This window comes from Salmo trutta, chromosome 21, assembly GCF_901001165.1.
Source record: "Salmo trutta chromosome 21, fSalTru1.1, whole genome shotgun sequence".
NCBI classification, from domain to species: domain Eukaryota; kingdom Metazoa; phylum Chordata; class Actinopteri; order Salmoniformes; family Salmonidae; genus Salmo; species Salmo trutta.
In genome coordinates, this window is record NC_042977.1 from 27,896,817 (window position 1) to 27,909,459 (window position 12,643).

Below are 12,643 nucleotides of genomic sequence, written 5' to 3' on the forward strand. Positions count from 1 at the left end.
CACACAAGTGGCTCAGGTAGTGCAGCTCATCCAGGATGGCACATCAATGCGAGCTGTGGCAAGAAGGTTTGCTGTGTCTGTCAGCGTAGTGTCCAAAGCATGGAGGCGCTACCAGAAGACAGGCCAGTATATCAGGAGACATGGAGGAGGCCGTAGGAGGGCAACAACCCATCAGCAGGACCGCTACCTCCGTCTTTGTGCAAGGAGGAGCAGGAGGAGCACTGCCAGAGCCCTGCAAAATGACCTCCAGCAGGCCACAAATGTGCATGTGTCTGCTCAAACGGTCAGAAACCGACTCCATGAGGGTGGTATGTGGGCCCGACGTCCACAGGTGGGGGTTGTGCTTACAGCCCAACACCGTGCAGGACGTTTGGCATTTGCCAGAGAACACCAAGATTGGCAAATTCGCCACTGGTGCCCTGTGCTCTTCACAGATGAAAGCAGGTTCACACTGAGCACATGTGACAGACGTGACAGAGTCTGGAGACGCCGTGGAGAACGTTCTGCTGCCTGCAACATCCTCCAGCATGACCGGTTTGGCGGTGGGTCAGTCATGGTGTGGGGTGGCATTTCTTTGGGGGGCCGCACAGCCCTCCATGTGCTCGCCAGAGGTAGCCTGACTGCCATTAGGTACCGAGATGAGATCCTCAGACCCCTTGTGAGACCATATGCTGGTGCGGTTGTCCCTGGGTTCCTCCTAATGCAAGACAATGCTAGACCTCATGTGGCTGGAGTGTGTCAGCAGTTCCTGCAAGAGGAAGGCATTGATGCTATGGACTGGCCCGCCCGTTCCCCAGACATCATGTCTCGCTCCATCCACCAACGCCACGTTGCACCACAGACTGTCCAGGAGTTGGCGGATGCTTTAGTCCAGGTCTGGGAGGAGATCCCTCAGGAGACCATCCGCCACCTCATCAGGAGCATGCCCAGGCGTTGTAGGGAGGTCATACAGGCACATGGAGGCCACACACACTACTGAGCCTCATTTTGACTTGTTTTAAGGACATTACATCAAAGTTGGATCAGCCTGTAGTGTGGTTTTCCACTTTAATTTTGAGTGTGACTCCAAATCCAGACCTCCATGGGTTGATAAATTGGATTTCCATTGATTATTTTTGTGTGATTTTGTTGTCAGCACATTCAACTATGTAAAGAAAAAAGTATTTAATAAGATTATTTCATTCATTCAGATCTAGGATGTGTTATTTTAGTGTTCCCTTAATTTTTTTGAGCAGTATATTATATTGTGAAAAGCTTACTTCTGGAGAAGAAGATAAGCTATGTTACTGCTGCATACATTGGATAAAGTTGTATATAAATCAGTATGTAAAAGTATGTGTAAATAAAATTAATTCTGGTACTACTTTTGTGCTTAATGGAGAGTCAATGAAAAAACTAAGTAGTTTGAGTCTCTAACACTAGAGGGCGAGCAGTAGCTTGATCCAACATTCATGTGTTCTGCAGCTTGCTTTCCAATTTATGTTGTCAAGGTTAAAAAAGGTCATATCAGACCAGCCTTACATCTATTTAATTTGGGCCTGTCCTGTACATGCTCTGCATATATTATAGCTACAGTACTGTATGGTGCATAATAGCATAAACTGGCACATTTCAAGGTTTCACTGGATTACATGGCTCTGTCTCTCTGTATAACGCTTACTTAGTTCTGTGGGCTGTCTGTCTCTGTTGTAAGGGAATAACCATGAGACTATAACCATGTAAACCTTGAGGGCTTGATAATAAGCATTCACAGTAAACACATTGGTTTCTATGATTATGTTTAAATTCAATAGGCAATTGCAGTCCTAGTTAGGTTTCCATATGTTCTGTGTGTGGTCCTCTTGTTCGATAGTAATGGCTGTCTAACGGGAAAAGTAACACGGCTTGGAATGCATACGGAGATAGAGTCATTGCCTTAGCGACCACCGTCTACGGTATGTAAATGTGGTGCTATAATAATGTGAACTGACATGTAACAGTTCCTGGTTGGTGGGTGCTGTGTTAGCTTCAGTTTCTATTGGCAGATGAAAGGGCAGGGTGTAACTATAGCAACTCACCACTGAGCCATGTAGCGTCGGGGTCGTGCACGTGAAGATCTCCTCCGAAGATGTCCTCAATGGTGACTTTCTTCTTGAGGGCAAGGCTATCATCTGCAACTGCCAGTGGAATATATCAACAAAACAAAAGTGGAAGAAGTCATAGAATTAATCAGGTACAAGAATATGATACTGTTATGTTTCAATTCTCTTTCACATAAAAAAGGGACCTGGCCATCTTTGTTACCTGGTGACTGTCACTTTTCCTGCAAAAAGTTGCCTAAGGGGTCATAAAAATAGGGTAGGAGTCATCTGTCAGAGTCTGACTATTATGCTCTGTTTCTGTCTCTGGAGATAGTAGGACTGTAATTCCCATATCACAGGCACAGCGATTAAGGAAAAGTTACAAAGAAGAAAGAGACACTTGAGACACTCCATTGATCCACCAGCATCAACTCACAGCAGCCTGGGCAGTTTTTCCAGGCAGCCGTAACTTCCTCTAACCCAGCTGCACAGGGTAAACAGCTGAGACCAGTCAAGGTAGACAGCAGCGCTAGAGGGTCGAGTTACATAGAGGTGTGTGTGTGTGTGTGTGTGTGTGTGTCTATGCCCCTTCAACCCCATATGGGAGCTTTACATATTTATCTTTTCCATTCACCTGTCAGTTTATTCAGGAAAAGACAATAGCGTACCATCAGTAAGAGATTCTAGAAGGGATAATCGTATGTGTCAGTGCCAGTAAGTAGCTTTTGCAGAGAATTGAGAGAACTAAAAATAACACATTTAAAAATATAACTTTATACAGTACCTTTGCAAGTCTCTGAATTTGCAAATTATCTTCATCTGTTGGTAAAAGACCATTGAGAGGGATTCCCAACATGAGGCAAATAGCACCTCTGATGCACTGGCAATTGTACAAATGACTAGAGCTATTACTGCATAATAATCTTCATTAAACAAGACTGAATGACATTTTACAATAAAGCCCCATTACCTAGTGAGAGGATGACCTCACTTCGTCTTTCTGAAAAACCAATATGCAATCTCCAAGCTGACACATCTCAACATCTCTACACCTGTCTGTCTTTGAATGAATGGGCTTCTGAAATTAAATGACCTACTGGGCTGTCTGCTAGCAAGGCCAATTGCAATCCCTAACTAGAAATGTTCTTTTGGTGGCCTGACTCAGGTGCAGATGTACTGTAGGATCTTAATTTGACCAGTTTCTCACAGCAGGAAAATAATCAAGCAGCAACAGGAAATGTTAATTATTATGTGTAGTATAATGAATGGAAATATTTGTAGGGGTTGATACATCTTTAGTTAGGGCAAATCAAGTCAGACATTTTAAAATGGAAATTACAAACTTTAGAAGCCTTTTTTAACCTTGTCTACACCACAAATTAGCATTTTCTGCTATGCAGGAAATGTCCTGCAACAACATGTTGATCAAATTAAGATCTCTAATGAGTATGGGTATGACTTGATTTAACAATGTTTGCAACTTCCTGCCTCATCCATCATACATCTTGATGGTTGCTATGCCTACAAAGTGTGTTGGGGAAGTGATTCTGTGTTTGTAGTGATTTGTATCTGAGAGAATGTGTGGTGTAATCTAAGAGAATGTAATAGGTATTTATAAGTGTAATGTAGTGTGATCCAGCATTGTGTGTTACATACTTGGGGTGAGCAGGATGACAGAGGTGACGATCAGAGACAAGATGATGCAGATGACCAGCAGGGCGATGACTATCCCCTTCCAGTTCCTCTGTGGAGGGGCACTGCCCACCAGGTCCTGCAACACAAACACACACAAGTTAATAGAGGTCAATGGGGGAGAATGAAGGGGAGATGATGAGTACGGTTACATACACACAATAATGCAATTATTGTGGATAATCAGATTAATATAGTTCTATTAAAACGTTGACATGCTTTGCAAGAAGAACGATTTCCCTAATAATCCCGTTTACATGGACACATCTGAAATCAGGCTACCTGATGGCACTAAATACAGACCTGTTTACATGGACACATCTGAAATCAGGCTACCTGATGGCACTAAATACAGACCTGTTTACATGGACACATCTGAAATCAGGCTACCTGATGGCACTAAATACAGACCTGTTTACATGGACACATCTGAAATCAGGCTACCTGATGGCACTAAATACAGACCTGTTTACATGGACACATCTGAAATCAGGCTACCTGATGGCACTAAATACAGACCTGTTTACATGGACACATCTGAAATCAGGCTACCTGATGACACCAAATACAGAACTTTGCCAATCTAAATAAATGTTATACCACAGCGTACATGTTATTTTTGGGAAGCATATTTGATTCTGAATTTGGACATATAAAGTTTGTATGTGAAAACTACTTCTAAGACGCATACATTCAGTTGTTTCCGAACTCACTTCACTCACGCTAAAGAGGGAGGCTCTCGGCTGGTGCTAGCCCATACACAGATCATATACACCGCTGGAACACCGATTAAGGTGTTTACATGTCCTAATAATTCTAAAGATTGCTCTGAAAACCAGGTGTTTTAATTGGCGTATGTTTACTTCGATGTTGACCTTACACTGACCGATTAAGGTAAGCAGAGTAAGATGTTTACATGACTACTGCATAATCTGCCTACTGCCAAATTAGTTTAATGTCAAATTATTACTGTGCATGTAAATGTACTCACTGACTGTGTTTGTGCTACTACTGCAACACTCCTGTGATAGGCTCCCAGCCACACAGCTGTTGAAAGAACCTAGAGGGAATCTAAGTGACAGAATAAGCTCTGATGGGGGAATGGACAGGAAAAATCATGAATACGCTGAAGACAGTTCCTTATGTTAAAATGTGCTGCGTTGGGAGATCCAGAACACCTGAGCATAGCCCAAGAGGCTTTCACACCTTTACACCGTTTCCTTCCCTTCCCACTCTTCCTGTAGGACAGATCACCATCCTGCAGCTTCTACAGTCATTCTACCTCCTCTAGTATTGTATTACAGTAACCCATGGTCCTAGTGCTCAGGGTGAGTCTCTTTGCAGCCTCTTGGCCTGGGTGGAGTGGCGTATGTACTATGTGCTCTTGCTCCATGCAGAACGAGAGAGCAAAATGATGAGCCTCTCCTGTCCTTTCCTCAGAGACAAACAGATGGTAGACGGTCTATCAACCCTAATACTATAAACACATACAATCAATTCCACTTGACATACAAAACCTAACTATATCCCTATGGAGGTGCAGTGGCTGTATTGGTTACCCGATAAGACTGACAATCGAATGTAAACTTAGGCAGATAATTCACTGCACACCATCTCAGTTCTGAGTGTAGAGGGATGAGTGTCCTATAGGTGAATCAGGGTTAAGACTTTGCTCTATCTGTTGGTATCCAAGGCTGATTCTAGCCTGGTTCCAGTCTAGCCTACTTCCAGAGGCATGACAACCGAGTTGGCTAAAGCACTTAGAGGTCTGGAAGTAGGCTAAACTGATTAATGCAGAGACCCATGTATGGTGTCTCCTCATTTGGGTCTATGTCTCTCTCCCCTCCACTGAGCTCTGAACAGTGGCTGGAGCACAGCATGTCACTGTGGGCACATAGAGATCAGGCTTAATTAGCAACAAGGCAATCAACAGCTCTGGATTAATATGGATCAGTGTTGCTCTGCATCTTTCTGTTGAGGCCGTGGTGGTGCGTGGTACGTGGTGGTGCGTGGTACGTGGTGGTGTGTGGTACGTGGTGGTGCGTGGTGCGTGGTGGTGCGTGGTACGTGGTGGTGCGTGGTACGTGGTGGTGCGTGGTACGTGGTGGTGCGTGGTACGTGGTGGTGCGTGGTACGTGGTACGTGGTGGTGCGTGGTACGTGGTACGTGGTGGTGCATGGTACGTGGTACGTGTTGGTGCGTGGTACTTGGTGGTGCATGGTACGTGGTACGTGGTGGTGCGTGGTACTTGGTGGTGCGTGGTACGTGGTGGTGCATGGTACGTGGTACATGGTGGTGCGTGGTAGGTGGTGGTGCATGGTACGTGGTACTTGGTGGTGCGTGGTACGTGGTGGTGCGTGGTACGTGGTGGTGCGTGGTGCGTGGTACGTGGTGGTGCGTGGTACGTGGTGGTGCGTGGTACGTGGTGGTGCGTGATACGTGGTGGTGCGTGGTACGTGGTGGTGCGTGGTGACTCATGCGTTTGTGTGTGTGTCAACACCAGCAGGTGCATATATTATTGCAACAGAGGCATCTGCCTCATATTAAACTGATAGTGAGATAAGGGTCTGAGATAGAGGAAATGAATCTTCCTGTGTTATCACCTCCTAATGGAAAAACCCCAACACTGTGGGTTCATCGGGAAATCACTGCCTGCTGCCCTCTGACCTCCACAAGGAATAAACAATTTTAGTCTATTGAAACAGACCAAATTTGAGAGAAAACAAGCACTTATTAAGATCAGGTGAGGCGAATTAGTGTGCGCGGCCAACTCACCTGAACACACTTAACAAGATAGAGGATAGAGAGAGTTGTTGATGCTGAGAATGGAATGTATATGTTTGTTCGCTCTGGCTATCTACTCTGATATCAGAGCACTCTCGTCTGAGTGTGCCAGAGCGCAGAATAACTGATGAATTTATGAACACTCAATACCCATTGAATATGGCCGGTGTCAGTAAATGTTGGCCAAAAAAATATAATTAAATTGTTGCCAGCAACACAGTTGCAGTCACCAACGCTCTGGATAACATAAAAACAGCCTAACCAGCTCTGCTAGGGTGAGTAAAATGGTCAGAGTGAGCTGTTCTCTCATTTATGTCTGGAAGTAGCTAGCAAGCTAGTCAACGTTAGTCAGTTATCTTGGGTGCTTGACTGCTGTTGTTAGGACAGAACGCTCGAATCAACCCTACTCCTCGACCAGTGTCCAGTGTGCGCTCTAAACGCTCCGAGAGCAAAACGCTCTGAAGTTAGGAACGGACAATCTGACAACGCCCAGAGCACACACTTAAATTTACGAACACACCCATAGTATAAACCATTCTTTAGTCTTGAAATCTTTGGTTGTTTAGCACATGGCCTCACATGCAAATCCTTAAAGAGATGGGTGGGGCTTAAGCTTAAGAGGGTGTGAACAACGCTGAATGGGTGTAGTCAAAGAAGAGCTCTCTAATAGGTGTACCAAAACATTCAAAGGCCATTTTCTCAAAAATGAGGTTACAAGTTTGTCAACTTTCAAAGCAGAATTACTTTCCCATTGTTCCTCAACTGAAGTGTATGATATACCATTTTCTAGGTCAACTTTAATCCAATGTAAAAAAACAAAATGTCAAATTTTGCTACATATGATCGAATCGAGCGGGTCGGTCACATATAAGGTCCCACAGCTAACAGTGCATGTCAGATCAGAAACCAAGCCATGAGCTCAAAGGAATTGTCCATAGAGATCTGAGACAGGATTGTGTCCAGACACAGATCTGGAGAAGGGTACCAAAAAAATGTCTGCAGCATTGAAGGTCCCCAAGAATACAGTGGCCTCCATCATTCTTAAATGGAAGAAGTTTGGAACCACCAAGACTCTTCCTAGAGCTGGCCACCCGGCCAAACTGAGCAATCGGCAGAGAAGAGCCTTGGTCAGGGAGATGACCAAGAACGCAATGGTCATTCTGACAGAGCTCCAGAATTCCTCTGTGTAGATGGGAGAACCTTCCAGAAGGACAACCATCTCTGCAGCAGTCCACCAATCAGGGCGTTAGAGTGACAGAAGCTACGCTTCAGTAAAAGGCACATAGCAGCCCACTTGGAGTTTGCCAAAAGGCACCTAAAGGACACTCAGACCATGAGAAACAAGATGATCTCGTCTGATGAAACCAAGATTGAACTCTTTGGCCTGAATGCCAAGTGTCACATCTGGAGGAAACAAGGCACCGCTCATCACCTGGCCAATACCATCCCTACAGTCAAGCAAGGTGGTGACAGCATCATGCTGTGGGGATGTTTTTCAACGGCAAGGACTGGGAGACTAGTCAGGATCGAGGGAAATATAAACAGAGCAAAGTACAGAGAGATCCTTAATGAAAACCAGCTCCTGAGTGCTCAGGACCTCAGGGCGAAGGTTCACCTTCCAACGGGACAACGAGCCTAAGCACACAGCCAAGACAGCGCAGGAGTAGCTTCGGGACAAGTCTCAATGTCCTTGAGTGGCCCAGCCTGAGCCCGGACTTGAACCCGATCAAACATATCTGGAGAGACCTGAAAATAGCTGTGCAGCGACGCTCCCCATCCAATCTGACAGAGCTTGAGAGGATCTGCAGAGAAGAATGGGAGAAACTCGCCAAATATACTGTAGGTGTGCCAAGCTTCAACAAAGTACTGAGTAAAGGGTCTGAATACTTTTGTAAAAGTGATATTTCAGACATTTTTAATACATTTGCAAAAATGTCTAATGCTTTGTCATTATTGGGTATTGTGTGTAGATTGATGGGGGGGAAACGATTCAATCTATTTTAGAATAAGGCTGTATGGAGAGAAACAAAATGGTGCAGTTTGAGGCCTTGTGGCCCGCGTAGCTCAGTTGGTCGAGCATGGCGCTTGGAACGCCAGGGTTATGGGTTCGATTCCCACATGGTACCAGTATGATAACGTATGCAGTCACTACTGTAAGTCGCTGTGGATAAGAGAGTCTGCTAAATGACTAAAATGTAAAGGTAATGTGGTGGAGAGTGAGATGTGCGTCTGGGCAGGTCTGACGTAGTTGCCGTTTGTATGTGTATGTTTTGTATTGTCGAAAAAAATACAAAATAATCGCACAAAAACATTTTTTTAAGGAAAAATGACAAGCTTGCAACACGCATGTGATTATTCATTATGAGAAGGATTTATTTTATTTATTTTGTTTCCATTGTTCATTGTAATCACAATGTCACAAATAATTGAACCCACACACGAGCAGATTATTAAAGACATTTTCAACCTGTTAAAGACAATCAGAAAGAATGTTGGTACTTATTTACTTTGATCCAAAGCCATTAATGAGTGAATCACTCACCTATATGCTGACAAATATAGTTGTATGCTATAAAATAGCCTACTAAATAGGCTGAGCCTAACTAATATACTGCTCAAAAAAATAAAGGGAACACTTAAACAACACATCCTAGATCTGAATGAAAGAAATAATCTTATTAAATACTTTTTTCTTTACATAGTTGAATGTGCTGACAACAAAATCACACAAAAATAATCAATGTAAATCCAATTTATCAACCCATGGAGGTCTGGATTTGGAGTCACACTCAAAATTAAAGTGGAAAACCACACTAGAGGCTGGTCCAACTTTGATGTAATGTCCTTAAAACAAGTCAAAATGAGGCTCAGTAGTGTGTGTGGCCTCCACGTGCCTGTATGACCTCCCTACAACGCCTGGGCATGCTCCTGATGAGGTGGCGGATGGTCTCCTGAGGGATCTCCTCCCAGACCTGGACTAAAGCATCCACCAACTCCTGGACAGTCTGTGGTGCAACGTGGCATAGGTGGATGGAGCGAGACATGATGTCCCAGATGTGCTCAATTGGATTCAGGTCTGGGGAACGGGCGGGCCAGTCCATAGCATCAATGCCTTCCTCTTGCAGGAACTGCTGACACACTCCAGCCACATGAGGTCTAGCATTGTCTTGCATTAGGAGGAACCCAGGGCCAACCGCACCAGCAAATGGTCTCACAAGGGGTCTGAGGATCTCATCTCGGTACCTAATGGCAGTCAGGCTACCTCTGGCGAGCACATGGAGGGCTGTGCGGTCCCCCAAAGAAATGCCACCCCACACCATGACTGACCCACCGCCAAACCGGTCATGCTGGAGGATGTTGCGGGCAGCAGAATGTTCTCCACGGCGTCTCCAGACTCTTTCACGTCTGTCATGTGCTCAGTGTGAACCTGCTTTCATCTGTGAAGAGCACAGGGCGCCAGTGGTGAATTTGCCAATCTTGGTGTTCTCTGGCAAATGCCAAACGTCCTGCACGGTGTTGGGCTGTAAGCACAACCCCCACCTGTGAACGTTGGGCCCTCATACCACCCTCATGGAGTCTGTTTCTGACCGTTTGAGCAGACACATGCACATTTGTGGCCTGCTGGAGGTCATTTTGCAGGGCTCTGGCAGTGCTTCTCCTGCTCCTCCTTGCACAAAGGCGGAGGTAGCGGTCCTGCTGCTGGGTTGTTGCCCTCCTACGGCCTCCTCCACGTCTCCTGATGTACTGGCCTGTCTCCTGGTAGCGCCTCCATGCTCTGGACACTACGCTGACAGACACAGCAAACCTTCTTGGCACAGCTCGCATTGATGTGCCATCCTGGATGAGCTGCACTACCTGAGCCACTTGTGTGGGTTGTAGACTCCGTCTCATGCTACCACTAGAGTGATAGCACCGCCAGCATTCAAAAGTGACCAAAACATCAGCCAGGAAGCATAGGAACTGAGAAGTGGTCTGTGGTCACCACCTGCAGAACCACTCCTTTATTGGGGGTGTCTTGCTAATTGCCTATAATTTCCACCTGTTGTCTATTCCATTTGCACAACAGCATGTGAAATGTATTGTCAATCAGTGTTGCTTCCTAAGTGGACAGTTTGATTTCACAGAAGTGTGATTGACTTGGAGTTACATTGTGTTGTTTAAGTGTTCCCTTTATTTTTTTGAGCAGTGTATATTAAAGTGCCTAAATAAACTACTACAGTTCAGAAATAAATAAATTAAGTAGCTCAGGTCTTGGAAATATGGTCAACCTTTTTCTGCTTCCTATCCTCGCTGGACTCTCTTTCATTCAGTTTCTTCTTCACATCAGCAAAGAAGGACTCTGTGTTTCAGAAATTCACTTTATATAGAGGGGCTATCAAGCCAGTTTGTTATTTAGAATTCTTTCTTTCTGTTTTTAGAGGGAGAGAAACCAAAAGCCCACTGTGCCTGGTAACAGGGTTGCAGCTGGTAACAGGGTTGGAGCTGGTAACAGGGTTGCAGCTGGTAACAGGGTTGCAGCTGGTAACAGGGTTGCAGCTAGTAACAGGGTTGGAGCTGGTAACAGGGTTGCAGCTGGTAACAGGGTTGGAGCTGGTAACAGGGTTGCAGCTGGTAACAGGGTTGCAGCTGGTAACAGGGTTGCAGCTGGTAACAGGGTTGCAGCTGGTAACAGGGTTGCAGCTGGTAACAGGGTTGCACCACAAATCCATCTGTAGGTGACGCCACACAATTACCATGTGGATAGTAGGCCTCTTGAAGCGATAGAGGAAATCAACAAAATCCACAAGTATTATTTCACAATAACCAGCCTTACTGTATGTTATCTGCAGTTTTGAGCTGCACTGTCCCACTCCATGGTGGATAACACCCACTCTTCGTTTATGTAATGGGCTTCAAGGCACAAGTATCCAATTTTTCGAAAAGTGTCAGTCCACATGTCAAGTGTAATTGCACATTCTATTTACCCAAGTTCTCTCTCAACTACGGGACCACCCACCAGCAATTTTTTTGTTGTTGCCTGATGCAGGACTCTAGTGCCAGAGGAGAGAGACTCTCGGACTGAAACATTCACATCTTAATTTATTTACAAAAGGATAATCTAATAGCTCGGCTGGGTGTGAAAAATCCCCCAATTTGTACCACAGTTTAAACGACCGATAGATCAGCGTTCTAACTCCCCCTTGTGACAGTGTGGCACAATGAAAGAATGACGTAATTTACTACCATCTACAACAAACTGTTGCAGCATGAGCTCAAAACTTTTAATTGAGAAACCGCTGTATACTATCTCTAACATCAGTAGCAACGGATGTGGGATGCATACATGCACACACCCTACCCCCACAAACACCTCTACCTCTCTCTCCCCTTCTACACACACACACACACACACACACGCTCAGTTGTTCAACAGTTGTTCTATCCCCTTGCTCAAATCAAGAGTAGACTTGATGTGTGAATGTTTGAGAATGCATGCCAAATTGACTAGGAACGGGAATATTTGATTAACCAATGTCTAGTCCTAGCTGATGGAGCTCGGAAACCCCCCTTTTCCCTAACATGCACACCACACCACACACACACACAGGTCCCCCATTGGCCCTTCTTCCCAGGCACCTCTGTGCAGTCAAATTTGACTTGTCACCTAAAACCGTCACACATTTTTACAGATGCACAATTGAAAGCATCTTGTCGTGCTGTATCACCATCTGGTATGGCAACTGCACTGCCGCAACAGCAAGGCTCTCCAGAGGATGGTGCGGTCTGCCCAACGCATTACCGGGGCCAAACTACCCGCCTTACAGGACACCTACAGCACCCGATGTCACAGGAAGGCCAAAAAGTTAATGGACATCAACCACCCGAGCCACTTCCTGTTCACCCCACTATCATACAGAAGGTGAGGTCAGTACAGGTGCATCAAAGCTGGGACCGAGAGACTGAAAAACAGCTTCTATCTCAAGGCCATCAGACTGTTAAACAGCCACCACTAGCACATTAGAGGCTGCTGCCTATAGGCATAGACTAGGAATCACTGGCCACTTTAAAGAATGGAACACTAGTCACTTTAATAATGTTTACATATCTGGCAACACTCATCTCATATG

General features: G+C 45.2%; 1 protein-coding gene across 3 annotated transcripts in view; it reads right to left on the minus strand.

Annotated features, from left to right (window-relative positions):
* The window catches only part of LOC115157100 (dipeptidyl aminopeptidase-like protein 6), a 130,438-nt gene that overhangs the window by 42,403 nt on the left and 75,392 nt on the right, over window positions 1–12,643 (minus strand). For all 3 annotated transcript variants that reach the window (XM_029705033.1, XM_029705031.1, XM_029705032.1), the window contains exons 2-3: window positions 3,717–3,831; window positions 2,058–2,156 (exon numbers count right to left, since the gene is read on the minus strand). In XM_029705033.1, the coding sequence (XP_029560893.1) occupies window positions 2,058–2,156; window positions 3,717–3,831 (214 nt within the window). The remainder of the gene's footprint in view (window positions 1–2,057; window positions 2,157–3,716; window positions 3,832–12,643) is intronic.